The 27,585-nt window shown below is 56.9% G+C and overlaps 1 protein-coding gene across 1 annotated transcript in view; it reads left to right on the forward strand.

Annotated features, from left to right (window-relative positions):
* SPTB (spectrin beta, erythrocytic) overlaps positions 1–27,585 on the forward strand; it is a 119,523-nt gene that overhangs the window by 74,407 nt on the left and 17,531 nt on the right. The window contains exons 5-29 of the mRNA XM_059693603.1: positions 278–372; positions 754–834; positions 1,208–1,323; positions 1,734–1,846; positions 2,646–2,833; positions 4,468–4,585; positions 5,231–5,389; positions 6,254–6,556; positions 7,450–7,600; positions 8,300–9,170; positions 10,200–10,337; positions 12,457–13,213; positions 13,954–14,156; positions 14,266–14,356; positions 15,428–15,574; positions 16,781–17,044; positions 17,416–17,622; positions 18,076–18,165; positions 21,431–21,709; positions 22,256–22,386; positions 23,314–23,518; positions 24,002–24,376; positions 25,721–25,965; positions 26,752–26,890; positions 27,298–27,382. Of these exons, the coding sequence (XP_059549586.1) occupies positions 278–372; positions 754–834; positions 1,208–1,323; positions 1,734–1,846; positions 2,646–2,833; positions 4,468–4,585; positions 5,231–5,389; positions 6,254–6,556; positions 7,450–7,600; positions 8,300–9,170; positions 10,200–10,337; positions 12,457–13,213; positions 13,954–14,156; positions 14,266–14,356; positions 15,428–15,574; positions 16,781–17,044; positions 17,416–17,622; positions 18,076–18,165; positions 21,431–21,709; positions 22,256–22,386; positions 23,314–23,518; positions 24,002–24,376; positions 25,721–25,965; positions 26,752–26,890; positions 27,298–27,382 (5,551 nt within the window). The remainder of the gene's footprint in view (positions 1–277; positions 373–753; positions 835–1,207; positions 1,324–1,733; positions 1,847–2,645; positions 2,834–4,467; positions 4,586–5,230; positions 5,390–6,253; positions 6,557–7,449; positions 7,601–8,299; positions 9,171–10,199; positions 10,338–12,456; positions 13,214–13,953; positions 14,157–14,265; positions 14,357–15,427; positions 15,575–16,780; positions 17,045–17,415; positions 17,623–18,075; positions 18,166–21,430; positions 21,710–22,255; positions 22,387–23,313; positions 23,519–24,001; positions 24,377–25,720; positions 25,966–26,751; positions 26,891–27,297; positions 27,383–27,585) is intronic.

A 27,585-nucleotide genomic window follows, 5' to 3' on the forward strand; every position in this document is an offset into this window, starting at 1 on the left:
GGGCACGTCCCTCCTGGGGAGGAACCCGGTGCCGTGTTTATTCTCCGCATCCCGTCAGAGTTATCAAGTTAGAGCCATCTCGTCACTGCCCCTGTGTGTTGTTGACGCTGACTGAGGCAGGGAAACAAGCCACTGGGGCCCAGGCCTCAGGCTGTGGTGTTGCTGCCAGACGGATGGCTAAGGAGGAGGAAAGAGGGAAGGAGCCCCCCATGGAGAGCAGGAAGGCATGAGCCAGTTGCAAATCTAACTCCTCTCCCTCGGGTCCCTTCATCCCCAGATTCAGGACATTGTTGTTCCGGAAGGTCCGGAAGGTCGTGAGACGCGCTCGGCCAAGGATGCGTTGCTGTTATGGTGTCAGATGAAGACGGCAGGGTATGCCCTGGGAGCCAGCTGCCGCCACATTCCCCACCCACCCGCTCCCCTGAGCACTGCCGTCCCCAAGGGACATGACACCATCACCCAGAACTACAGCAGCTGCGGAGTAGTGGATGCACAGTCTATCCTGACCTGATTCTTTGGGGCCGGGAACACAGGGTTCCTTTCCACAGCTGTGTGGGCCGGACTGGGGGCTCTGTTGGGTGTATGAGTCTTTGGGGCCCACGTTATGGGGGAGCCTCTGTGAGGCTTCACGGCTGCCCTCATGTTGAAGCGGCTCAAGGAGAGACAGGTCCATTCCTCTCCCGTGTATTGGCCCCTAAGTCCATACATTTGTCTGGGACCCGAAAAGAATCTTAATGTTTCTTTTGGATGCAGCTACCCCCACGTCAATGTCACCAACTTCACCTCCAGCTGGAAGGATGGCCTGGCCTTTAATGCCCTGATACACAAGCACCGGTAAGAGGGCAGAGGGGCTGTGGGGAGGGGCAGTTCCCCTGAAGGTGTTGGGGCACATTGCACTCAGCATGTAGGTTGCTGTTCAAGCTTCACGGGAATGTCACCTCTGCTGGTCCTCCTCTCACCCTCCACAACCCGGCCTCCCTTAACTTCCCTCTGCTGCCTTCCCATGTGCCGGTGCTCACAGCTGCCCCTGCCTCACTCCCAAATCCTCCTCCCACTTTTCCTGCCCGTCCCCCTCCCCGCATCTGCCAGGGTCTTCACATCACCTCCCTGCATCACCTCCCTCCATCTGCCAGCGTCTTTGCACCCTGCCAGGGCTGCCCTGTTGGTGGGGATGCCGTGGCCACTGACGGTCTGGCTTCGTCCTCAGGCCTGACCTGATCGACTTTGATAAACTGAAAGACTCCAACGCCCGACACAACCTGGAGCATGCGTTTGATGTAGCCGAACGTCAGCTGGGCATTATACCGCTCCTCGACCCTGAAGGTGAGCAGCTCCCACTCCAGTCGTAACTGTACGGGTGGGAGACGGTGCTTCTTATGCCGGAGGGAGTGCCAGACTGACAGGGCACCTGGAGGGGTCTAGGCCAGGTGCTGGGCAAGCCATGGGCACAGCGAGGGGAGGGCAGCCAGGCCAGGGCTCTGTTTGGTTCCTGGCACCTCATCCTGCCCTTCAGCTCCAGTTGGTTCCTGGCACCTCATCTGGCCTTTGGGTCCTTCTTTCTTTCATAACTTATGGTCCATCCTCTCTAAAATCTCCGGACCATTACTCTTCCTGCTGCTTGCCACTCGGTGCCTATAGTTGAACTTCATGCTGGAGAAACACAAAGATAAACGCTCTCAGCCTGACCTTTCCGGCTTCCGGGTCAGCCCTGAGAGCACCCTTTCCCCTTGCAGATGTCTTCACAGAAAACCCTGATGAGAAATCCATTATCACCTACGTGGTGGCATTTTACCACTACTTCTCCAAGATGAAGGTGCTGGCGGTGGAGGGCAAGCGCATCGGCAAGGTACCGAGTGTCTCGTGACCAGTGTCCCCGCATTTGCCATCCAGGCCTTGGCTGGGATGCTGCCTTCCCATGCCAAGAGCTTTGTGCCTGAGCTCCAGCTGCAGTTAGGGGAGGGGAGTGGGGGGCAGGTCACCCCCACCAACTTCCTCTGAAGCCAAAGTAATGGCTCCCATGCTGAATTCCAACGCAGGTTGGCAGTCTGTCCTGAAAGGTGTCCTAGCCTGCAACTCTGAGCCCATCTTCCACCTGCAGACCCACGTCTCATGAATATTCCCACAGGAACAAAACGGGCTTTCATTTGTTGGTTTCTCGTAGGTTCAAGCCTCTTAGGCTCCATGGTATACCAGGAAGCCACCCCCCTGTGCAGACCCTCATGCCAGATTCCTCTCCCCTGCTGGGTCCTCAGCTGCTTGAGGGTGGACACCATTCCTCATTCATCTGTGTGTACCTGGTGTTTAGCAAAGACAGTGCCTGGAAGCCCTCCATTCCTAATATGCATTGAAAATGAACAAGATTTTGGCCCCTCTAGTGGCTGGTGTCCTAGCACAGGGAGCTGACCACTCTTATGTAGGGTTAGGGGAAGAGGTGGGAACTCCTGAACCCCAGCAGGGCCAGCTGCCTGCTGAGGTTGCCGGTGCACTTCCAGGCCATTCCTCTGCCTGAGCCACAGCCCTGGCCCCGGAGAATAGCCCAACATGGGATGCTCCAGGGCGGAGAGAAGGAGGACCACCTCGCCTGTGATCCTCACTGAAGCACCATTGCTCTTCTGATGAGGAGGAGTAATAAGGCGATTCCCTAGGTGATCGACCATGCCATTGAGACAGAGAAGATGATTGAAAAGTACAGCGGACTGGCCTCGGACCTGCTCACCTGGATCGAGCAGACCATCACAGTCCTGAACAGCCGCAAATTTGCCAACTCCCTGACCGGCGTCCAGCAGCAGCTACAGGCCTTCAGCACCTACCGCACCGTGGAGAAGCCACCCAAGTAAGGCCCTGGCACTTGGGAGGGAGGGTGAGCATCAGGGGCTGAGAACCAGCTGCCTGAAGGCAGAGCCAGGCTCTGGGCCTTGAGATGTGTACATGGGAGGCGTATTCTAGAGAGCTGCATCTCTGTCGCCTCCTTCATCCCATCCTGGCCTCCCTGCTCCAAAGCCATCCGCCTGTAGGAAATTGGCATTGAGGAGTGACCCCTGACTAGTAGCCAAAGAAAGTAGTTTCCCAGATCCCCACGGGGGAGCAGCAGTGAAATCTCAGGCTTCCCGGTCTCTTCAAAGAGCCTGCGCTGGAGAGTGCCTTTCTCGTCTGTGCACTGAGTTTTGTGTTTATTTTGAGGTGATGACCTCTGCATTCCGAGCCTCAGGGCCCTCTGTGTGGGGCCTTGTTGATCACCAAGTACATTCTTCTTGTTCTCTCCCCTCTGTCACTGCCCATCAGCAGAGCTCTGAGCCCGCCTCTCGGGACTTCCGTTTCTCCCCAGCATGTTCAGGGCCTGGGTGGGTGCACGTATGCACAGATACACACAACCATACAGGCTCATGTGCATACGTGCACACACATGAAAGCAGGCACACACAGACACAATGCATTCCTGCTCCCCTTCTGTTAGCTTGCCCAGCTCTCTGGAAACAGATTCTAGCTCCTCAGGGGTACCCTCTGACGGTTCCTCCTCCTCTCATCTTCCAGGCTCTTCATTCATGACTCTCAAACAGGGAAAGGTGAGACACGGAATCTAGAATGTACTATAAACAAGTATCTGATTTCTGGTTTGACACTAAGCCACTCTGAAAGTCCTGAACTCAATACAGATAACATCCCCTGTGGGTCTACCAGGCTCTGCACACAGGGGTGATATCTCTGGGCTGTGTAGATGGCGCTCAGGGCCACAGCCCTCCTGAAGTGCCTGTGAGCAGTCAGACCTATGAGGCTGGCCTCAGCGTGCAGACCCTGCATACAGCTGATCCTCCATTGCCAGGTGGAGGATATAGAAGTGGGTAGGTGCTTGCATACATGCAGAAATAGGAAAGTACCCAGTTACCTGGAGCCTGGACCTTAGTTCCAGACCTCGTCCTGCTGCCAGATCTCATCTCCGACACCTAAAATCCTCCCAGAACCCAGCCTGTCCTCCCCGCTTGGGAGCAGCTGGCCTCTGGGAGAGCCAGCTCAGTAGGACTCAGGTGAACGCTGCTTTCAATGCAATATATTCTGTGTATGCCGCTGCCTCTGAGGACGTACTGACTCAATAAAAACTGACCAAAGAGCTAGTCAGAAGCCTTCCTCATTTATGAATAGGGGAGAGTTTCTTTGTATCGATTGGTGAAACTCCATAGCCATAGGAACTCCCAGGCTACGCCAGGTAGCCATTCCCCGAAGGGAGCAAATGCTAAGCAAACGCTGTGGTAGCTCTTGTGTTTTCTCCAGTTTGGGTTGTAACCGTTAGATCTCAGTTGGTGAATATGATAGATGTTTTAACAGATAAGTGCACCTATAGATCCTTTTCACTTTTTGTTTTTTAAGGAAATATGCTTTGCTAGCTCCAGTTTACCAGGGTTCCATGCTAACTTCACACAGGTTGGCTGTGGGATCTCCAAATGCGTCTCTCTACCTCTGTTTTCTCGGCAGGTTTCAGGAGAAGGGGAATCTGGAAGTCTTACTTTTTACCATCCAGTCCCGGATGAGAGCCAACAATCAGAAAGTGTACACGCCCCACGACGGGAAGCTAGTGTCTGACATCAACCGGGTACAGTAGTGATTCCCATTACGCGTTACTAGTGAGTGACTGAGTTCTCAGGGAGGGCACAGGGAGGGGTCACTGGGGCTAAACCAAGCCACTTTCCATGGTGTTAATAACTACATATGCTGGCTCTTTGGGGTGCTGTGAACCTAATTCTAAGAGGTCAGCTCCACCCATGGTCCATCCATCAATTCAGCCCCTGATCAGATGCTCAGAAGCCATTTTTGGAGTCAGTTATTATAATCTCGTCTCTGTTGAACATTGGATTTCTTTAAATATGGAATATTAACTACTTATAACAGAAGGGAAACACCTTCTAATATTTCCAAGGTTTAAATGCTTAATACCCCCTGGAAATTCTAATAGAATGGAGGTAGCCATTTACTGGTAGCCATTTACAGCGCAGCCACAGAGACAAGTAACATTATACGGGGTCAAGTCCAAGGCAGGTTTAGGGGAAGGGGCATCTGAGAGCTCATACCCAGGGCTCCCTGATCTTCGGTGGGCCCAGACATTCCTGAATTCAGTACAGATAACATCCCCTGGGAGCCTATATTCCTGAAACCACTCAGTGTTGGGCAAAAGAGATGGAACCCCCAAATCCAGGTGTTCCTCTTGTGCCCCAAGAATCCTGCTCTGTCCCCCCTGCAGGCCTGGGAGAGCCTGGAGGAAGCCGAGTACCGGCGGGAGCTGGCCCTGAGAAACGAGCTCATCCGGCAGGAAAAGCTGGAGCAGCTGGCCCGGCGCTTTGACCGCAAGGCCGCCATGAGGGAGACGTGGCTCAATGAGAACCAGCGCCTGGTGGCCCAGGTAACGGAGGACGCACTTCCAGGGCCCCCAGCAGTCAGCGGGGCTGGAGCCCAAGCTGGCACCTCCATGGTCATGGGTAAACCTCTCCGTGGCCATCGATAAGCCTCTCCGAGGCCTGGCAGCCCTGCTCCCCAGGACTGGGTGGATCAAGATTCACCTCGGAGGAAGGAGTCTGCAGGACTTAAAGTCTCATTTTTAGGGAAAGAGCCTCACAACTCCAAAAATGGCCCCTGAACCTGTCATCAACTAAAGCCAGGGCTCGAGTGGACGTTAGGCAGTGGTCCTCTGGGGGTGGGGTAAAAACAGCGCATCTTGTGTGTGGCGGACGTCCCTTTGGGCTCTGGCTTCTAGGGCCGGGTCCTATTTCACTGGCTAAAAAAGGACCCCAGGCTGACTGTCCGTGACAGTCTCTGTCCCTGCTCACTCGGAGCTTGGGAACAAATTAAATTCCACCCAGAAAGGGGAAAGCAGGTGTCCCGAGAGAACTTGAGAGTGTGCACACCCCGGAACCAGCTGTTCACAGCTGCATGGTTCTGAGTCGGAGCCCCTTCCTGCCAGAATGGGGCAGGGCCATGCAAGGCAGGTGGTGAGTGCGGGGACCGAGAAGGGCTGTTCGTAATGTGCGCTACGCACAGCACACCCACAGGTATGGCACAGGGAGTGAAATCTCGAGTTTCTTGTAAAGGTTCTTATGAGACAGTTAGTCACTGGGACTTGGCTCTGGTAAGGTGGCTGGGAAAGATGGCAGAACCCAGCCTTGGGAACGCTCTTTCCCACCCAGCCCTTGTTCCGCAGGGACCGGCGGTTTTCTCTGCATTTGGGGAGGAGCCCGTCTGAGCGGCCTGTGTTTCTCTCTGTGGGCAGGATAACTTCGGGTACGACCTGGCAGCCGTGGAGGCCGCCAAGAAGAAGCACGAGGCCATCGAGACTGACACGGCTGCCTACGAGGAGCGGGTGCGGGCTCTGGAGGACCTGGCCCAGGAGCTGGAGAAGGAGAACTACCACGACCAGAAGCGCATCACGGCCCGCAAGGACAACATCCTGCGCCTGTGGAGCTACCTGCAGGAGCTGCTGGCATCCCGGCGCCAGAGACTCGAGACGACCCTGGCGCTGCAGAAGCTCTTCCAGGACATGCTGCACAGCATCGACTGGATGGACGAGATCAAGGTGGGCCCGGGCTGCCCATCCCCCACCTCCAGCACCCCCCTGCAGTTGGCACACGCTTCCCTAGATGCCTCCCAACCAGTCACATCCCAGAATCAGAATGGAGAAGCGCTTGCAACACAGTGTCATGCTGCATCTGCCTGTCCACTGCGTGACCCACTCGGCTCCGGAAAGTCAGCAGCCCAGGTCCACTCTGTCCCCATGATCGAGAAATCTTGGGTTCATAATAGCACAGGCACCAACCTGCAGGGTCTAGAGAGACAGGGGTTAATGAGGAGCCTGGAGCATCCAGACCTGCCCGCATAGGGGCAACCAGGAAGTCTGAATCTCCCCTCCCTCCACCACAGTGCTCTCAACCCACACACACCTCAGAGTGACCATAGAACTTTCTAAAATACACATGCCTCACCCTCACTGGTTTCACTCAGTGGATAGAGCATCGGCCTGGGGACTGAGGGTCCCGGGTTCGATTCCAGCCAAAGGCACATGCCCGGGTTGTGAACTCGATCCCCAGTAGGGAGCATGCAGGAGGCAGCTGATCCATGATTCTCTCTCATCATTGATGTTTCTATCTCTCTCCCTCTCCCTTCCTCTCTGAAAACGATAAAAATACATTTAAAAAATAAATAAATAAAAATACACATGCCCAGGCCCCAAACCTGGGCGAATGCAGGAGATCTAGTGAGGGGTTCATGGAAGGCGGTCCAGGAATGACTCCGATGGGCACCCCCAGTAGGAACCCCTGCCCTGGAGCCCCTTCCATGCCAAGCAGCAGCTGTTTTCCAACTGCACAGACTCCCCCAGCCCATGGACCCCCACCCCTCGGGAGGGGCCTCTGCTCCTGGCGGGTAGATCTCTGCACTCTCCTCATTCCCTCCACCCGTCCTCTCTGCCAGGCTCACCTCTTATCTGCTGAGTTCGGGAAGCACTTGTTGGAAGTTGAGGACTTGCTACAGAAGCACAAGCTGATGGAGGCTGACATCGCCATCCAAGGAGACAAAGTGAAGGCCATCAACACGGCCACCCTGCAGTTCACCGAAGGGAAAGGTGAGAATCTGGACGTCTCCCTCAAAGCCAGGGCCCCACCCTCTGGCTCAGCTCTCTGGCACCCCAGCTTGGATAAATCTCCTTAGCTTTAGAATTCCGCCTCCTTCGTTAGCTAACGGTACAAGAAAGAAGCCTGAGGGATAGCAAAACTCTCCAGACCAGGCAACCGCTTTGGTGATCCGTGAGTAGAAGGTGTTTATCAGCACCAATGAGACTTCATCCGTCCTTCATCCCCTCTTCTGGTTCAAGTTACAGCAGAGACCATTTAGGTTTATAGCTTCGGGTCTTAAATAGGAGACCCTGTTGTGTCCTTGAAGAATCATCTTGAAATTTGTATGTAAGCTTTTTTTTTTTTTAATTTTTATAAGAGTGTATTTAAGCCCAAACTGACTTGATGGAGAGCAAAATCTCAAATGCTTTTCTCTGTGTCTAAGCTTTTTAAAAAATAATTTCACATAGTACATTTCTACTGAGAGTTGACCCAACTTTTAACCTCCTTTATCCCTGAAAGTTTACTGGGAACTAATTATTAAGAACCTGCCCTGCCCTCTGAGCAACCGAGACCCCCTGCCTCCAACCCCAAATCTCAGTGAAACGGCAGGTTCCAGATCGTGGGGGTCTAGCCTGGCAGCTGATCTGGAGCTCGCCCATGAAAGAAGCCCTCACCCCTCTCATCTGTCCTCCTCCCATGCCTCCCAGGGTACCAGCCTTGTGACCCCCAGGTGATCCAGGACCGCGTCAGCCACCTGGAGCAGTGCTTCGAGGAGCTGAGCAACATGGCAGCCGGGCGGAAGGCCCAGCTGGAGCAGTCCAAGCGGCTCTGGAAGTTCTTCTGGGAGATGGACGAGGCCGAGAGCTGGATCAAGGAGAAGGAGCAGATCTACTCCTCCCTGGACTACGGCAAGGACCTGACCAGTGTGCTCATCCTGCAGCGCAAGCACAAGGCCTTCGAGGACGAGCTCCGCGGGCTGGACGCCCACCTGGGCCAGATCTTCCAGGAGGCGGAGGGCATGGTCGCGCGCAAGCAGTTCGGGCACCCGCAGATCGAGGCCCGCATCAAGGAGGTGTCCGCCCAGTGGGCCCAGCTGAAGGAGCTGGCCGCCTTCCGCAAGAAGAACCTGCAGGATGCCGAGAACTTCTTCCAGTTCCAGGGCGACGCGGACGACCTGAAGGCCTGGCTGCAGGATGCTCACAAGCTGCTGTCGGGTGAAGATGTGGGACAGGATGAAGGGGCCACGCGGGCCCTGGGGAAGAAGCACAAGGACTTCCTGGAGGAGCTGGAGGAGAGCCGGGCCGTGATGGAGCATCTGGAACGGCAGGCCCAGGGCTTCCCCCAAGAGTTTCGGGATTCCCCGGATGTGACCAATCGGCTGCAGGCCCTCCGGGACCTCTACGAGCAAGTGGTGGCTCAGGCGGACCTGCGTCGGCAGAAGCTGCAGGAGGCCCTGGACCTGTACACGGTGTTTGGGGAGACGGATGCCTGTGAGCTGTGGATGGGCGAGAAGGAGAAGTGGCTGGCCCAGATGGAGATCCCAGACACGCTGGAGGACCTGGAGGTCGTGCAGCACAGGTCAGGGCCGGGCCTCTCTTCCTGCCTTTCCGCCTCCTCACCCCGGGGCATGCACTCCCCCTCTGCCGGGAGGTAGGGTTGGGGGACAGCCTCTAATCAGCCAACGTCTGTCTGTGAGGCCAGGGTTCCATTCCATCTCTGTGGCTTTGGGTACTTCACCCCTGCGGCCTTCCTCAAAATAAACAAAGGGGCTCATTCTAGTCCAGTTATTCAAGGACTGTTTAGCTATAGCAGCCTGTGTTCAAATGAATTATGTACTGAACCCCTGACATGCAACGCAGAGGAAAGTAGAGCTGACTGGTTAAGGGGGGTGAGCGGCTGGGGCCCGCCAGCTCTGGCTCTCTGTGGCTGTCCCTAGGCCACAGAACCCAGAGAAGCCACAGAGACCAGCTGGCAAACCACTGGTCTGCACAGCCACTGACACTCCCGGTGTTCCGATTCCGTGGCACGCCAGCATGGAGGCCTGCCCGTGTGCATCCGTGCATCCTAGTACAGAATCCCGGGGGTGGAGGAGGGGGAGGTGCCTCCCTGGAACATGCTGAGGCTGGAGGGACCTGGGCTCTTGCCCCAGGAGGGTCAGCTTTCATACTACACGGCTCCCCTCCCCCCAGCAGCTGTCCCTTCTCCTACTCAGGGCCAGGGCATCTGGCTGGTGAGTATCGTTCAGGTCAGGGTGTCAAGGCAGTGGAATTGGGGTCCAAGAGCAGCAACTGGGGCAGTTGAGGGAGATGGTCTCTGGGGGGGTTAACCTCCCATCACTTCGTTTTTGCCCTATGCCTCTCTGCTGAGCTGGTGGCCGGTGTAGCAAGGAACCAGCTGTCTCCTAGGTTGGTCCAAGAAATGCTAACCCACGAAACTGGGCCCATGAACCCCCAAATAGGGTGTGTTCAGCCTTACCCCTTACCTGGTCAAATGTATTTAGGAGGTGGAAGGAGAAAGCAAGAGCTACATATGTGGAGACTGGGTGGCCACTGGCAATGCAGTGCCTGCTGCTGCCTCACCAGTCCTCGCTGTCTCTGTCCATATCAGGTTTGACATCCTGGACCAGGAGATGAAGACGTTGATGACTCAGATTGATGGCGTGAACCTTGCTGCCAACAGCCTGGTAGAGAGTGGTCACCCACGCAGTGGGGAAGTGAAGCAGTACCAGGACCACCTGAATACCAGGTGAGGTGTGGGTGGAGCTGGGGGCATCACCCTGCACCTGACACACCCCTGGGGGTGTGGCCCAAAGGGCAGGTCGCCTGCTCTGCATTGCCACCTTGCGCCCTGTGGTAGCAGCAGGGAGGGGCTGTTTGGTGATCGGCCAGGGAGGGAGAGAGATGTGTTCACGCGGCTGCACATACTGTGCCTGAGGGTCACACATACTGTGTGAGGGGGGACGTTCTGAGTGGCCGTGGCTAGAATCAGGCCACGTGTACTCATGCCACGTCCCCCGGACATTTCATAGGCAGGGAAAATGCTTTCTGAGAGCTTTCGTACTGCCCATAAAGGAAAGCTGCTGCCTGTACCGAAGTGCGTCTTCATCTTGCGGCTGGCTTGAACAAAGAGAATTAGCAGGAAGCCTTGAGTACACTTCACGCTCAGAACAAAGCACGGGCCCTGAGGAGCTCTTGGAGAGGGGGTGCTTTCCGTGCAGGCGCAGTGGCCCAGGAGTCCTCGAGGATCTCCAAGGCAGAGCACAGGCCCGTGTCCCGCTGGTCACCCCGGGCCCTGCACACACAGTGCCGCATGGTCCCCGCCTCCCCATGGCCCCTGTCCCTTTCCCCGCACTTGTTTCTGAGCTTTGTTCTGCCTGAGGCAACTGGGGAGGTGCAGTTAGGGAAGAAAAGGATCAGCACAGTGGGGATACCTGGGGGCCCAAAGCGAGGCAGGGGAGACGGGGGAGACGGGGAGGGGGGTTCTTAGGAGCCACTACAACAGGCTGATTGCCTCAGCATCCGAAGAGGCAGACTGTAGCTCAGGAGATCTCTGTAATCTGAGGTTTATGCAGAGGAAGAGGATGACTCTTCGCTCCTCTTTTTTGTTGTTGTTATTGTTGTTGTTGTTAATCTTCACCTGGGGATATTTTTCCATTGATTTTTAGAGAAAGTGGAAGGGAAGGGGGGAGAGAGAGAGAGAAACATCCACGTGAGAGAGACACATCAATTGGTTGCCTCCCATATGCACCCCCAACCTAGGCCAGAGATTGAGCTGGAACCTGTGATCAAAAGTGAAGTGGCTGGCCCGGCCGGCGTGGCTCAGTAGTTGAGTATCAACCTGTGAACCAGAGGTCAAGGTTCGATTGCCATTCAGGGCACATGCCTGGATTGCGGGCTCGATCCCCAGTAGCCGGTATGCAGGAAGCAGCTGATCAGTGATTCTCTCTCATCATTGAGGTTTCTATTTCTCTCTCTCCCTCTTCCTTCTTCTCTGAAATCAGGAAAAATATATTTTTTTAAAAAAAAGGCTTATTAGGCACTGCAGACCCACCCCAGGCCCCAGGACATTGGCCAGATCTTTGCACACTTCCCAGTTTCACTCCAGCACTGCACCTGAAGATTAAGATTATGTTATCCATTTTCATTATAATCCCAGTTTCTCCCCTCCATCCTCCTCCTCCTTCTTCACCCCTTTGCTTTTAGAGCCAAGGTGGCCTTCAGGCCCTGGGCACTTTGAACAGGGTCAGGCCTCTTCGTGGTTCCTCTAGGGCAATGGTCGGCAAACTTAGTCAACAGAGCCAAATATCAACAGTACAACGACTGAAATTTCTTTTGAGAGCCAGATTTTTTAAACGTAAACTATATAGGTAGGTACATTGTTATTAACGTAATTAGGGTACGCCTAAGGCTTAGGAAGAGCCACACTCCAGGGGCCAAAAAGCCGCATGTGGCTCTCGAGCTGCAGTTTGCCGACCACGGCCCTAGGGCAGCTGGGACCCTACGCCCGGCAGCACTCTTCAGGTTGATAATGTGGGCTTCCTAGTCATTTTCAGTATTTCAGTGGGTCTGGGAAATTGCATGTTAGCCTGAAATGCAGCTGCACACGGAGCCCAGCTAAGTGCCATGTTCCTCCGCTCATGGCTGGAGTCACGTCACTGCTTTGCCTCCTGCCAATGGACAGACCTGATTGGCGTTGTGTTGTCTTGGGTAAAATTGGATAAATGCACCTTATGCACTGCAGTGTGGTGGGTTGATGACTTTCTCAGTGTGCAAGGTCTCTGGGGAGAGACTCTGGTGGGAAATCTGGGAAGGGACGTCCCGCAGGAAGAGTCACCGAAGAGGGTGTCGCTGTGTCCCCCTCGCAGGTGGCAGGCCTTCCAGACCATGGTGTCCGACCGGCGGGAGGCAGTGGGCTCGGCCCTCCGGGTGCACAACTACTGCGTGGACTGTGAGGAGACCAGCAAGTGGATCCTGGACAAGACGAAGGTAGTGGAGTCCACCAAGGACCTGGGCCGGGACCTGACGGGCGTCATCGCCATCCAGCGGAAGCTGTCGGGGCTGGAGCGCGACGTGGCTGCCATCCAGACCCGTGTGGGTGCCCTGGAGCGAGAGTCGCGGTGGCTGATGGAGTCACACCCTGAACTGAAGGAGGACATTGGCCGACGGCAGGCATATGTGGAAGAGCTGTGGCAGGGCTTGCAGCAAGCCCTGCAGGGCCAGGAGGCCTCGCTGGGTGAAGCCAGCCAGCTGCAGGCCTTCCTGCAGGATCTGGACGACTTTCAGGGCTGGCTGTCCATGGCCCAGAAGGCCGTGGCCTCGGAGGACACGCCCGAGTCCCTCCCCGAGGCCGAGCAGCTCCTGCAGCAGCATGCGGCCATCAGAGACGAGATCGATGGGCACCAGGACGGCTACGAGCGCGTCAAGGCGTCTGGGGAGAAGGTGCTCCGTGGCCAGACAGACCCGGAGTACCTGCTCCTGGGCCAGAGGCTGGAGGGCCTGGGGACCGGCTGGGACGCCCTGCGCCGGATGTGGGAGAGCCGCGGCCACTTCCTGGCCCAGTGCCTGGGTTTCCAGGAGTTCCAGAAAGATGCCAAGCAGGCTGAGGCCATCCTCAGCAACCAGGTAGGGAGAGCAGGCTGAAGCCATCCTCAGAAACCAGGTAGGGAGAGCAGGCTGAGGCCATCCTCAGCAACCAGGTAGGGACAGCAGGCTGAGGCCATCCTCAGCAACCAGGTAGGGAGAGCAGGCTGAGGCCATCCTCAGCAACCAGGTAGGGACAGCAGGCTGAGGCCATCCTCAGCAACCAGGTAGGGAGAGCAGGCTGAGGCCATCCTCAGCAACCAGGTAGGGAGAGCAGGCTGAAGCCATCCTCAGCAACCAGGTAGGGAGGTATTAAGGCCGGGGGGGGGGGGGGGGGGCGGGGGGGCGGGGGCAGGAGCGGGGAGTGGTCTCTCAGGGCAACAGCACTGGTGAGTCTCCAAATGTGCTACAGGTGCTCAGCGACCAAATTATGCTTTTCCGGGACTCTCTTTAGCCACTAATTAGGGAGACAATCCTCTTTGTTTCTTATGTGCCCCTTTCAGCCTTGTCCCAAACTATGCCTGTTCTTGGGTCAGTGCTAGGGAAGTGCATTTCCCCCTGGGCGGTGACCCTTCCATGTGGCTTTAGGCACAGTGGGTACCCCAGGGTGAGGATAGGGGCGGGGAGCAAGGCCTGGGGAACCGCTCCCTTGCACAGCTCCGGGGGGCAGCATTCACGCTTTATATAACCCGCATGGCTGCACATGGCGCCCCGGCCTGGCAGGTCCCCTCACCGCCTCCTCAGGTTGTCTTCATGCCGCGTCTGGAAACTTGCTTCAACAGGAATACACGCTGGCTCACTTGGAAACCCCAGACTCCCTAGAAGCTGCAGAGGCTGGGATCCGGAAGTTCGAGGATTTCCTGGTGTCTATGGAGAATAACCAGGATAAGGTCTTGAGTCCTGTGGACTCTGGAAACAAGCTGGTGGCCGAGGGGAACCTCTACGCAGACAAGATCAAGGAGAAGGTGCAGTCGATTGAGGACAGGTACTCTCCGCCCCCAGGGTGATGGGCTGAATCAGGGGGGGCTGGCGGTGTTGCATGGGGACCCCAGACTCAGCCCTGTTGTGACTGCGGCTTCTGGCTTCCCATCCAGGCACAGGAAGAACAGCGAGAAGGCTCAGGAAGCCTCCGTTCTTCTGAAAGACAACCTGGAGCTCCAGAACTTCCTCCAGAACTGCCAGGAGGTGAGGCCCAGCGGGGCCGGCTGCTTTGCAGGAGAGCCCTTTCTGGGAGCAAAGAGCCCAGAGGTCCACAGGGATCCTCTCTCACTCAGAGTCGGGTTCCTCGGGAGAACTCGGTACTGGACAGTGTAGGTCATCCTCGGGAATCTTTGGTTCCACAATACTTTCATTTCTCAAAGTATCTGCAAAGATGTGTGTGTGTTTTAATCCTCACCCAAGGATATTTTTTTTAAATAGATTTTCAGAGAGAGAGGAAGGGAGAGAGAAACATCGATGTAAGAACATCGTTCGGTTGCCTCCTGCACACACCCCAACCCACAACCTAGGTATGTGCCTGACCAGGAATCGAAACCTTTTGGTATATGGGATGATGCTTCAATCAACTGAGCCATCCGGCCAGGGCTGTAAAGATGGGGTGTGTGTGTGTGTGTGTGTGTGTGTGCATGTGTTTTTATTTATTTTTAGAGAAGGAGGAAGGGAGAGAGAGAGAGAGAAAGAAACATCAATGATGAAATAGAATCATTGGTCAGCTGCCTCCTGCACGCCCCCTACTGGGGATTGAGCTCACAACCTGGGCATGAGCCCTGACCAGAATCGAACTCATGACCTCTTGGTTCATGGGTCCACACTCCACCACTGAACCACACCAGCCAGGCTTCCTTCATTGTTAACCTGCACTTGGCTTCTTCCTCTGATAACACGTCCTCTATGTTTGTTAATGATTCCCACTGTACTGCTGAAGGGTGGATTTATCCATCCAGTAAATACTCCTGCAACAGGCCAGGCCCTGTCCTAGGTCCTGGATATATGGAGAGAAGCATACATATCCCTGTTGTCCCCCTGCACACACTGGTGTAGAAGACCTTCCCGAGTCCATATTTTATCCCCGAGACAATGTGGGTCAAGTTGTCTGTGCTGGGAGTTAGGGATCCAGAGATGGAGAGTGGTACTCTGCTATGTCCGTACTTCACTGCGCGGCCTTCTGCAGCCAGAGGGGGGCAGCAGGTCCTGCCCTGAGCCCCTGGCCAAAGAGGTACACTCGGGGATGATTGGACCCTCTTTTTCTGCCCACAGCTCACTCTCTGGATCAATGACAAGCTGCTGACATCTCAGGATGTCTCCTATGATGAAGCACGAAACCTTCACAACAAATGGCTGAAGCACCAGGCGTTCATGGCAGAGCTGGCCTCCCACGAGGGGTGGCTGGAGAGCATCGATGCGGTAAGTAACGCGAGTGCTCGGGCGTGCTTACGGAATGGGCTTTACCCAGGCGTAGGCACCGTCCTGAAGCTTGCTGGACACCAGAGGACCTGGGAGTGAAAAGAAACTTCTCTGAATAGTACTTAACCTTCAGATACATCCAGACGTGTTAAAGCTGGTCAGGATGGGTGCCTCCTCTGGGTCACCTGCGTCTGGGGACAGTCCAGGACACTGAAGACACCTGCATCAGAGCTGCAGCATCCAGCGCCAAAATAGCGGTTATCTCTGTTTGCCTCCTGTGCTCCTCACCAGGGCCCAGCACAGGGGACTGTGTGACATGAGCAGGGCAGTCCTCTGACCCTCACCGTTTGGACAGGCAGAACCATGGGGAGTGGTCATTCGCACCCCTTGTAGATGGGGACGTAAGGGGACCTCTGTAATGAGTTTTCCCAGGGCCCAAGGGGAAAATGTGGCTGGGGTTAGATCTTGGAAGCAGGCACCTTTGTTCTTTCCTGCGGTGGCGACCAGGGGGAAGCAGGCCTAGGGGCCACCCCAGGCCGTGTCCGCAGTAGTTAAGGTGCAGGCTCCAAGCCCGGCTGTCTGACTCAATCTCCTTGCACCTCCGTTTCTTCCTCTGTAAAATGAGGGTGATAACAGCTCCCTGCCTGAGGGAGTCGTGAGCATTAAAGCACTTAGAATAGTCCTTGGCGATTGTTAAACACTTAATAAATATTGACTGTTATGAGTGGTCTGTATTCCTAGGCCCAAGTCGTATCATACTGTGCCCACCCAGAAAAGATACATTTATGCAGGTGAAGACCTGGTGAGAAAAAGTCAGTAACTAAAAGATCCCACCGAAGGTTAGTTAGTGCACAGCCTCAGGGGAGACGATCTCGAGAGGGTGGAACTCACAGGCTGCTTGTACCTGGATGGAGCCTGAATCTTTTTTTTCTTTAATTAAAACAAAAAAATTTTAGTACATACCAGCTGACCCTTGTCTGCAGCTCTCCCTACTGCAATCGCCTGAGCCATTTGCCCAAAACACGGCTCCCCCTGTCCCGCCTTCGACTGCAAATAACACAGGGGGTGCAGTGTTTCATTTGGGCCTCACCAAGTTCTAGCCAGATCCCTGGCTTCACTGGCGCCCCCCCATCCCTTTACCTTTGCAACCATCTGGAGCAGGGCTGCTCCAAGACTGGACGGTAAGCTCGCCTCCCTCCCACACAGGAAGGAAAGCAGCTGATGGAGGAGAAGCCCCAGTTTGCAGCCCTGGTGTCCCAGAGGCTGGAGGCTTTGCACCGACTCTGGGATGAGCTTCAGGCCACCACGAAGGAGAAGGCCCAGCAGCTCTCCGCCGCCAGGAGCTCCGACCTGCGCTCGAAGACCCATGCCGACCTCAACAAGTGGATCAGCGCCATGGAGGACCAGCTGCGGTCAGACGACCCAGGCAAGGACCTGACCAGTGTCAACCGGATGTTGGCTAAGCTGAAGGCACGTGTGCGGGTTGTAGACTGGGAGTGTTGGAAGAGAAGGGATCTTGGGGAGCAAACCCGAAACCTGAAAGCCAGTCCCTCTTAACCGGGCTTGTCTTTATCATGCAAAATGCCTCCTGGTCATCACCCGTCTGCTACCCCTTTGCAGTGGGTAAGACAAGGATCCAAAACGGGTTAGTAAAAGCAGGCCTGAGAAGTCAAGTACAGGTGTCCGGGGAGGGGAAGAAGAGTGGGCGTCCAGGGAGACTTGCTGGGAGAGGCTGAGCTCAGACTGGGCCCCTAAGGATGGGTGGGATGTGCGTGATGGAGAAGAGGGAGTGGCTGCCCAGGTGCCAGGGCCGGTGCCAACACTGTCCCCTTGTGTCCCAGCGCGTGGAGGACCAAGTGAATGTGCGGAAGGAGGAGTTGGGAGAGCTGTTCGCCCAGATGCCCTCACTGGACGAGGAAGAGGGGGGTGCTGACATGAGCATCGAGAAGCGGTTCCTGGACCTCCTGGAGCCCCTGGGGAAGAGGAAGAAGCAGCTGGAATCATCCAGAGCCAAGCTGCAGATCAGCCGTGACTTAGAGGACGAGACGGTGCGTGGGCCACAACCCCCAATCCCAAGCCCCAGCCGCCGAGGCAGCCGCTACCGTCAGGTCAGCTGGCTGCTGCCCAGGGCAGTTCTCAGCAGCAGCCGTCCGGTCATCTTACCCCCTTCTCTCAGGATTGCTGTGGTGATTGCATTAGATGTAAAAGGGAAGCCAGTGCTTTTGAATGGTAGCTCACCCATGGACTTAGGGGCCAAACAGACTTGGGTTCCCGACCCAGCTACATTACCTTCCCCCCGTGTGACCAGGAAAAAGTTATTTGGAACCTCAATTCAAAACGTCAAAACGTCCCCGTCGGTAAAATGGGGGCAAAAGCAGTTCCTGATACGGGCTGGGAAGAACCGGGGAGACGTGCAGCAGAGCCCTGTCTGATCACAGCGAGTGCTCGGGAAAGGGTGGTGGCACTGTCATCAGCCATCCCTCTGCCTTTGGTCTCCGCAGCTCTGGGTGGAAGAGAGGTTGCCTCTGGCCCAGTCGTCCGACTACGGCATTAATCTGCAAACTGTGCAGCTGTTCATGAAGAAGAACCAGGTGAGTACCACCTTACCTTGTCAGTCCCACCCGACCTGCCCTGCCCCTGCCCCGCCCATCCTGCCCTGCCGAAGGCCAGCGACAGCAGATTGTTAGTCTTGTTAGTAGCTGTGGGGTCCCCAGACCCCTAAAAAGAACAACTTTGGTGATGGCAGAATTCTGGGAGGACCACAGGCGGGCAGGGTGGGGGAGTATTTAGATGCTTCAAGATTTGGGGCCATTCAGACCCATCAGGGCACGGTGAATGCAGGGCCCAGATGCTCTGGCCTGGGGGTTAATGTGATTTACAGCTTCTGTAGCCCATGGCCTCCCTGAGAGGGGGCCCATAGCTCCTGGTTGCTCTCCCTCTTCCAGGGCTGAGCTCGGCCTGTGTGTGTCCTCGGGGTGAGAAGGCCCCACTTCTCTGGACACGAGGACTTACGGAGCTCAAATCCCATTAGGAAGCCTCTACATGGAGCAGACCTGCATTGGCGTTCTGCTCTGTCGTACTGTAGTCAGACTCCTGGAAGTGAGAGGTGCCACACTTCCTCTTGTATCAGAGTCATCATGTAGTTCCAAGGCCAGCTGCCCTGGCTCTGGTGCCTCTGTCCGGCGAGGGTGGCATGATTGTCATCCGCCCTCCCCCTGCCTTTGGTCTCCGCAGCTCTGGGTGGAGGAGAGGTTGCCTCTGGCCCAGTCGTCCGACTACAGAGAGTCCTTCCTCCTTCCTGGGCTGCTCTTTGAGTCAAGAAGTGGGGGCAGCAAGGCCCTAAGCAAGGAGAGCCTGGGGACTCGGTGTCCCAGAGGGCCAGTCGGCACTGCAGCTCCTTGGGAAGGAGGCTCACAGCAGACAGTACTTCTTTCCCCAAAGTAACAGCCGCCGGCATCGACTCGCAGAGCCCAGCAGCTGTGCCCGGGCCTGACTGATTCTCAGAGGAGGTTCTTAACAGCTCCCTCAGGCCCTTTGCTTCTAGTTGACATGCTCTGACCACCGAGGCTCCCGTGGCCGCACGAAGGGACCTGGGCTGGAAGGCGGCAGGGTGGGGGTCAGCACCACAACCTCCACTTACAGGAAGGAGGCTGGTAGAGGACAGGATCCTTGGGGCCTCAGTTTCCTCAACTGTAAAATGAGCTGGTGGTAGTCCTCCTCACACTGAAGACTTTTGACCCTGTCCAGTAAGTGTTGTTGCCAAAAGATGGTCATCTCGCCTGGCTGAAGGTTACTATTTTAGGAAAAGGGCAGGTATAAATAGAGTTCTCTGAGCCAGAGGGCGAGCGTGGCCGCCCAGTGCAGACTGTTTTAGGCTAAGCCTGGCGAAGGCTCCAATCCCGTGTCATCGTCCCCTCTATTGCAGCGGTTCTCAAACCTCAGTGTGCACCAGACTCGCCCGGAGGGTTGGTTTGCACCTAGCTGACCAGGCTCCAGGCCAGCTCTACTCAATCGCACTGGGAGTAGAGCCTGGTAATTTCCATCTCTGTCAAGATTCTGGGTTCTGCTGCTGCTCTGGGACCCCACTTTGAGAACCGCTGCTCCCGTGGCTATCCGCTGCAACTGAACAAATCCCACAAGGTGCCACATGAATGGCTTCCAACTCTGGCTGCACATTGGAGTCGCCTGGAGAATTTTTAAACCTGCAAAGGCAAAGGTCCCACCTCAGAGCAATGCATTCGGCGCTCTGGGGTTGGGGCCCGGGCTGTGTCTTTTCCCAGATTATTCAATGTGCAACCAGGATCAACAACCACTGTTCCGTCTGATCTGGCTCCTACCTGCCTCTCACCTCTCATCACTTCCTCCCTCCTTCACGGTGCTCGAGCTTTCCTGGCCTCTCTCTGGCCTTCGGACAGCCCAGGCTCGCCCCCACCCCAGGGGCTTAGCACGTGCTCCTCCCTCTTGCCAGCAGCATGCATCCCCCAGGTCTCTGTGTGGGGGCTCCCACTCACCACTCATGTCTCACTCAGCTGTCACCTCAGAAAGGCCCTGCCAGACTCCCCCAGCTCAAGTACCAACCACCACATCTCATGTATTTTCCTCAGAGCACCATTATCTGCATTTACTCATTTATTTACCTGCTTACCATCTATTCCTCTACAGAGTGTAAGCTTAATGAGGACAGGGGTTTTGTGTCCACATTGTCCCTAAAACAGGGTCTGGTACATAGGAAATAACTTAATAAATACGTTTTGAATGAATGAAGTCAGGGAAGAAAACATCACAAGTCAGCACACTGCACAGGAGCCTAGAAAGCAATTAGAGAGAGAGAGAGAGAGAGAGAGAGAGAGAGAGAGAGAGAGAGAGAGAGAGAGAGAGGGAGAGAGAGGCTGAGAGACCTTTTGGGGTCCCTTGCCAAGGTCATAGGATCTCAGGGCAAGTAGAGGCAAACGGAGCTTACCCCGTGGGTAATTTGAATACAGTTGCACAGACCACGGGAGAATGTAAAAAATGCCTTTCAGAGAGTTAGGTGACGTGTGGATGTTGCTGGTTCTATGTAGTTGACATGCTGACAGGGACTGTACTGCCCGCACGTGCTGCTTTTGCCCCCGCCCTCCAAATGGTTTGAAAGGCCACGGGCAGTTGTAGAAAGCGAGGAGATGAGGTGGAAGGGGCTGAGAAGCACCCAGGCTCAGGCCTCTAGGACCAGAACGTGAGTGGCACCTGGGTCATGGCCCCCTGAAGAAAAAGGTGACCCAATGCCCAGAGTGGGAGGAAAATGCCATTCTGGTGATGAAAGATTCAGACACGAAAATAATACAGAGCTCACAAGAGATTTGAGAAATAGAAATGGGGAAAAACAAAAGAAAACCCTGAACTCTTACAAGGAGCACCTGTCAACTGTAGTTTCATAGGCGTGGAAGCTCTTAGAATAAGATAGCAAAAGGCCATTTAAAAATGGTGTTTCTTTCCTCCGTCCCGTACAACTAAGAAACGAAGCTCTGCTAAAACAGAGGGAGAAGAGGGGGCAGTCAAGAGCACTCTTGGGGTCAGGGAGAGCGTGTTCAAATCCCAGCTCTGCCATTTGCTGTGCACAAGTCACTCCTCTGCTCTGTGCCAGTTTTTGTGTGCTTATCTCCAAAGACTGAGGGTGAAAGGAGAATGATGTGAAGTCCCTCGCACTGAGCCTGGCTTGTGGGCACGGGCAGCTTTATGGCACCACCCATTCTGCTCTGGCTTCCCCGAGCGGGAGGGGGTGAGAGGTGCCAGGGTGCCACCTGGGCAGCCTGCTGCAGGCTGGCCCTCACCTGCACAGTGGGAGGGCCCGTGCTCTGAGCCCTTCCCCTCTGACCACAGACGCTGCAGAACGAGATCCTGGGCCACGCGCCCCGGGTGGAGGATGTGCTGCAGCGAGGCCAGCGGCTGGTGGAGGAGGCCGAGATCGACTGCGGGGACATTGAGGAGCGCCTGGGCCACCTGCAGAGCTCGTGGGACACGCTGCGGGAGGCAGCGGCCGGGCGGCTGCAGCGCCTGCGGGATGCCAGCGAGGCCCAGCAGTACTACCTGGACGCGGGCGAGGCTGAGGCCTGGATCAGCGAGCAGGAGCTCTATGTCATCTCAGACGAGACCCCGAAGGTGGGCTAGGCTAGGGGTGCCAGGCTGGGTGTAAGGCCGAGAGGAAGAGCTAAGGGGAGCTGGGGGGGGGGGGTGCAGTCAGTGGGGAACTTGTAAATCAAGTATGTGAGGCGTGAAGGCAGGGGGAGGCTGTACGAGGAGCCCTCCTTCTCAGGATGCCTGGCCTCTACAGAGCACATACGGCAGCTGGGCACCCTGTCTGCCAACTTAGATTTGCTCCAACCCAAGGGTCCTTCACCTTCTGGGTACCATGGGTTCTGTGCTGGTGAACAGCTGTGGGAGGGGTGAGGTGGGGGGGCTCTAAACGCTGGAGGGATAGAGGAAGTTTTCACGGAACAGAAAGGTGGAGCTGGGCCTGGAAGGGTAGCGATCAGACTGGGGAGGCAGATGGGGGGTGGGCATTGCTGGGAAATGAGTAGCAGGAAAGGAGGGCGCAGTTCCCCGTGGGTGTTCTGTGAGCCTGGCTCTCCCCCGCCTGGGGCACCTGCAGGAGCTGGGCTGTGACCAGGCCGCCCGCTCCCTGTGCTCATGCTGTCGGCCTCCTAGGACGAAGAGGGCGCCATCGTGATGCTGAAGCGGCACTTGCGGCAGCAGCGCGCGGTGGAGGAGTACGGGCGGAACATCAAGCAGCTGGCCGGCCGGGCCCAGGGCCTGCTCGCTGCGGGCCACCCCGAGGGGTGCGTGCAGTAACTGGGGTGTCAGGCCCGCGCTCCCACCCACCAGGATCCCTTCAGACCCAGTGGGAAAACGGGAACCGTTTTCCTGAAAAGTGCGGGTTTGAGAAAACTGCTTTCTGGACTCCGATTGGCCCGGTTCCATTCCACGCCTTGGTTTTGTGTGGGTAACTTCAAACCGGGCTGACTAAGGTCTGGTTTGCAAAGAGATCAGAAAACAGGACAGCAAAGCCACCCTCTGGGGGAACTGAGAGCACCAGCCTTTTGACGAGTTAGACTCTCCCAGGAGGCGCTGAAGACTAGCCTTGCTGTTCTCTTAATGGTCCACAAGGCACCTCAGGATGTCACAGTCTCTCAGCAAGACTGTCATAGCGGGTGAAGGTGGAAGACCTGTACCCACCTCGGGGTTCTACATGAATGGGAGCCCATGGGGCCTCACACAGGCTGCCCCCGTCATGGCCCTGTCCTCAGCTGCCTTTAGGGCATCCACAGCTGGGGGTCCTCAGCAGCCCCCTCAGCATCTCCCAGGGAGCCGGAGGATGGGCCGCTGGTACTGCACGCCGCTCTCCTGCTGCGACTGCAGCCGCTCAGGCGGCCTCACCCACCAGCCTGCCTGGAGGAATAATGGCAACGGCCCCATTTGCACTGGTCTCTCTGGACTTCCCTGAGCACAGGGCAGTGGGGGAAGCATCCACCTCGAGCGGGACACCGTTCTGTCATCCCCTGGAGCATCACGGCTGAGGGATGGTTCCTTCTCTCCCCAGCTCCTCCCAGAAGTCGCTGCCACTGCTCCTCAGCCGCGTTTCCCTGCCTGTCCCTGTCCCGGGCTGGGGGAGTAGGTCGGGCTGGGGGAGTAGGTCGTGGCCCCTGGAGCTGGCTGCTCTGGTTTTTCTGTCGCCGTCTCTGAGCGCTTTCTGTTTTGAATTCCAGGGAGCAGATCATCAGGCTTCAGGGGCAAGTGGACAAGCAGTATGCGGGGCTGAAGGACATGGCCGAGGAGCGCAAGCGGAAGCTGGAGAACATGTACCACCTGTTCCAGTTGAAGAGGGAGGCCGATGACTTGGAGCAGTGGATCGCCGAGAAGGAGCTGGTGGCCTCGTCCCCAGAAATGGGGCAAGACTTTGACCACGTGACTGTGAGTGCTCACGGACCGCTTTCTTCGTCTTCCTCTAATTCAGGAGCCCTCGTTCCAGACACACACGCACACCCGCCCGTTGCAAAGTGCTGCCCAGGGTGCAGGCCCAGCAGTGGGCTCTGGGGAAGGTGTGAGAGCGGCGCCCGGTGGCCCAAGTCCCCACCTGGGAAAGTCTGCCGCCAGTGTGAGGACACCACCCATCCCTGAGCCCTGACAGCCACATTTCTTTTTTAAAAATATATCTTTAAATACATTTTTATTGATTTCAGAGAGGAAGGGAGAAGGGGAGAGAGAAACATCACTGATGAGAGAGAATCATTGATCAGCTGCTTCCTGCATACTCTCTACTGGGGATTGAGCCTGCAACCTGGGCACATGCCCTGACCAGGAATTGAACCCTGACCTCCTGGTTCAGAGGTTGATACTCGACCACGGAGCCACACCGGCTGGGCAATAACCACATTTCTCTCTACCCCTGCCCAGCTGCTCCGGGACAAATTCCGGGACTTTGCCCGGGAGACTGGGGCCATCGGACAGGAGCGGGTGGACAACGTGAATGCCATTATCGAGCGGCTCATCGACGCGGGCCACGGAGAGGCGGCCACCATCGCCGAGTGGAAGGACGGGCTGAACGAGATGTGGGCGGACCTGCTGGAGCTCATCGACACGCGCATGCAGCTGCTGGCCGCCTCCTACGACCTGCACCGCTACTTCTACACGGGCACCGAGATCCTGGGCCTCATCGACGAGAAGCACCGCGAGCTGCCCGAGGACGTGGGGCTGGACGCCAGCACCGCCGAGTCCTTCCACCGGGTGCACACGGCCTTCGAGCGGGAGCTCCACCTCCTGGGCGTGCAGGTGCCTCTGTCCCTCACTGTCCCCCGCAGGTTCCAGGACCTGCCTTCCCGTCTTCCCCATGGCCAGTTCCTGGGGCCCCGGGGTCAGTTCCTCTCCTGCTTCCACAGGGGACTTCCCCTCCTGAGAAAGCAGCCGCTCAGGGCAGGGAGGCAGGAGCAGTGGCTTTCAGATGTCCAGCTTCTAGTCTTCAAACTGAATCTTTACAAAAACCCAGCTCACAAAATACCTTAAAATACGATTTCTCTGGTTGTGCAGAGTATTAAGCATCATTAGCAGACACATACACCACGCTCTCCTCGCACCGGGCGCTGTTCTACGTTATACGTGGGTTGGCTGGGTCCCCAGAGCCACCCTCTGAGGATGGTATAATGCTCCCTGCATTTTATAGATGAGGACCAGGCTTAGCGAGGGCAGGCGCGGTGTCGGAACATGCGATTAGCAGTGGAGCCAGGATGCCGACCCTGCAGTCTGACTACAGACTGCCCTTGGCCCCGGGCTGTTCGGCCTTTCCACATGGGACCTGGAGGATTTGGGAGCCCCCAAATCTGTCTAGACCCCCCTCCTCCCATCATTGGGGTACCCCCCGAGGCACTGCCAATGTCTGTGGGTTCTATAGAGTTCAGTATGATAGAACCTGCAGGGCGAGGGCCCGGCTGTTGGGGACTTGCCGGGCCTCCCGTGGCAGGAGAGATGGGCTGCTGTGCAGTCCTGCACCGACCCAGCACGCTCAGGCCCCTGGTTCACCCAGAGCGGGGCGTCCTAGGCATTTGTCCTCCAACTGGAGGGGCGCCAGAGCCCCTGAGGCAGCTAGAGTCCCGCTGACTTGTGAGGATGAGGCTGCACTGCCCGGGCCGGCCTCGCACAGGGGTCTGGTGAGGCAGCGTGCAGGTTGTGAACAGGGACGTGGGAGCTCACCCCACCCCCAGCTGCCCTGTCTGCTGCTGTGAGTGACTCAGGCCCATCACTTAGCTCCGCCCCCCTGTACCTCAGTTTCCTCATCTCCAAAACAGGAATGACAGGCCTGTTCCCTAGTCCTCTGTCATGGGGCTGTTGTAAAAATGAAGGGAGCAATAAATTAAAGTGTTTAGAAGCTCCTGGCACATAGTTATTCTCATGATCATATCTCTGAGGAGATCAAAGGGCATAGAGTCCCTCTCGCTCCCCTTGGATGAGGAGCACCCGTGGGGGGTGGGAGGGGCATTGCCTCAGCAGAGCTGCCAAAGCAGGAGCTTCTCCAGCACCCAGTGGGTGCTGCCTCCCAGCGGAGCCTGGCGAGGGGGAGGCAGGGAGTAGGCAGGCGATGCATCTTTCTCGGGGACAATGTCCAGGTTTGCCCGATCGCAGGTACAGCAGTTCCAGGACGTGGCCACCCGCCTGCAGATGGCGTACGCTGGGGAAAAGGCGGACGCCATCCAGGACAAGGAGCGGGAGGTGTCTGCTGCGTGGCAGGCGCTGCTCGATGCCTGTGCCGGGCGCCGCACCCAGCTGGTGGACACGGCGGACAAGTTCCGCTTCTTCAGCATGGCCCGCGACCTCCTCTCCTGGATGGAGAGCATCATCCGGCAGATCGAGACCCAGGAGAGGCCCAGGTGAGGGGGCGTCCCCAAGGCAGCCCACTCCAGGCTTTGTCGTCTCAGAGGCTGCACTGAGGCTCTGCCCTGGAGACACAGTGATGCCCTGGGAGGGACATGCTGCCCTGGGAGGGACAGTGATGCCCTGGGAGGGACAGTGATGCCCTGGGAGGGACAGTCCTGCCCTCCTTCACGCCCCCTACTGGGGACCAGAGCCCACAACGCCGGGCATGTGCCCTTGACCAGAATCGAACCTGGGACCCTTCAGTCCGCAGGCCGACGCTCTATCCACTGAGCCAAACCAGTCAGGGCATAAGTTTAGATTTTTATCATCCCAAAAAGAAACCATGTGCCCCCAGCCGTCATCACTCCCCATGCCCCCTATTTGAGCCCCTGGCAGCCCCTAACCTGTTTTCTGTCTCTAGACTTTTTTCATGAATGGAATTATATAATGTGTGGTCCTTCCTGCCTGGCTGCTGTCACTGAGCACACTCTGTTCAGGCTGCTTCGTGGTGCCTGCATCTGAGCTTCATACCTTGTTATCGTCAAATAGCACCCCCAGGCCTCCTCCGGGGTCCCAGGCCCCGCCCAGGCCCTGGCCACTGGCCAGCGGGAGACACCAGGGCATCAGTCAGCACCAGTGTTCCTGTGGGGGGAGGGGGGGGCTCAGACCCCAGGCAGGTGAGGGCGGCCCCTCTGAGCAGGACTTGGCATCAGGCTGACCAGAGTCACCACCATTTCCTCCTTCCTCGACTCTCTCCCCTGCCCCTGTCCTCCTCCTTCCCCCCCTCCCCCGCCCCCCAGGGACGTCTCCTCAGTGGAACTGCTCATGAAGTATCACCAGGGCATCAGGGCGGAGATCGAAACCCGCAGCAAGAACTTCAACGCCTGCCTGGAGCTCGGCGAGTCCCTGCTGCAGCGGGAGCACCAGGCCTCCGAGGAGGTGAGGGGGACGGTGGGACAGCCAGCCTTCTCCGTCCTTCCCCCACTCTCGCTGGACCAGACAGCTTCCTGGCGAGGCTCATCTTCCTTTCCTCCCTGGAGCATTGGTGTGAGAGCCCCCCACACCCACTCAGGGGCTGGCTGCTTGGTAGAGAGAGCAGATTAATAACCCACCTGTCACCGACACGTGTGCAGGCTTTGCAGTTGGCAACACCCGCTTCCGAGGTGAGGTGCCTCAGGGAGGTTAAGTAACTTGCCCAAGGCTGCACAGCTAGCCAGTGGCTGGGCCAAGACTCGAAGCCAGGTCTGTGTGACCAAGCCCAGCGGTCTCTGCAGGATCTCTGTGCACCGACTCACACAGGGGGCAGGGTTACCAGAGCCTGAGCTGTTCTCTCTCCCTCCCCGCAGATCAGGGAGAAACTGCAGCAGGTGATGTCCAGGAGGAAAGAGATGAATGAGAAGTGGGAGGCCCGCTGGGAGCGGCTCAGCATGTGTGAGTGCTGCCCGGGAGCCAGGGGACCTGGAGGGGAGGGACCAGGCCTGCTGGGCGGGGCAGGAGGGTGATGTCACCACTGCTGAGAGCAGCCCCCCACACAGCACACTCATCCTCAAAGCTCCATTGCCCAGGCCTCTGGGAGCCCCTCAGAGGGCCACGCTGCTGGAGCCAGCAGCTGGGATCCTTAGAGTTTAAGTAAC

Source organism: Myotis daubentonii, chromosome 1, assembly GCF_963259705.1.
Source record: "Myotis daubentonii chromosome 1, mMyoDau2.1, whole genome shotgun sequence".
NCBI classification, from domain to species: Eukaryota; Metazoa; Chordata; class Mammalia; order Chiroptera; family Vespertilionidae; genus Myotis; species Myotis daubentonii.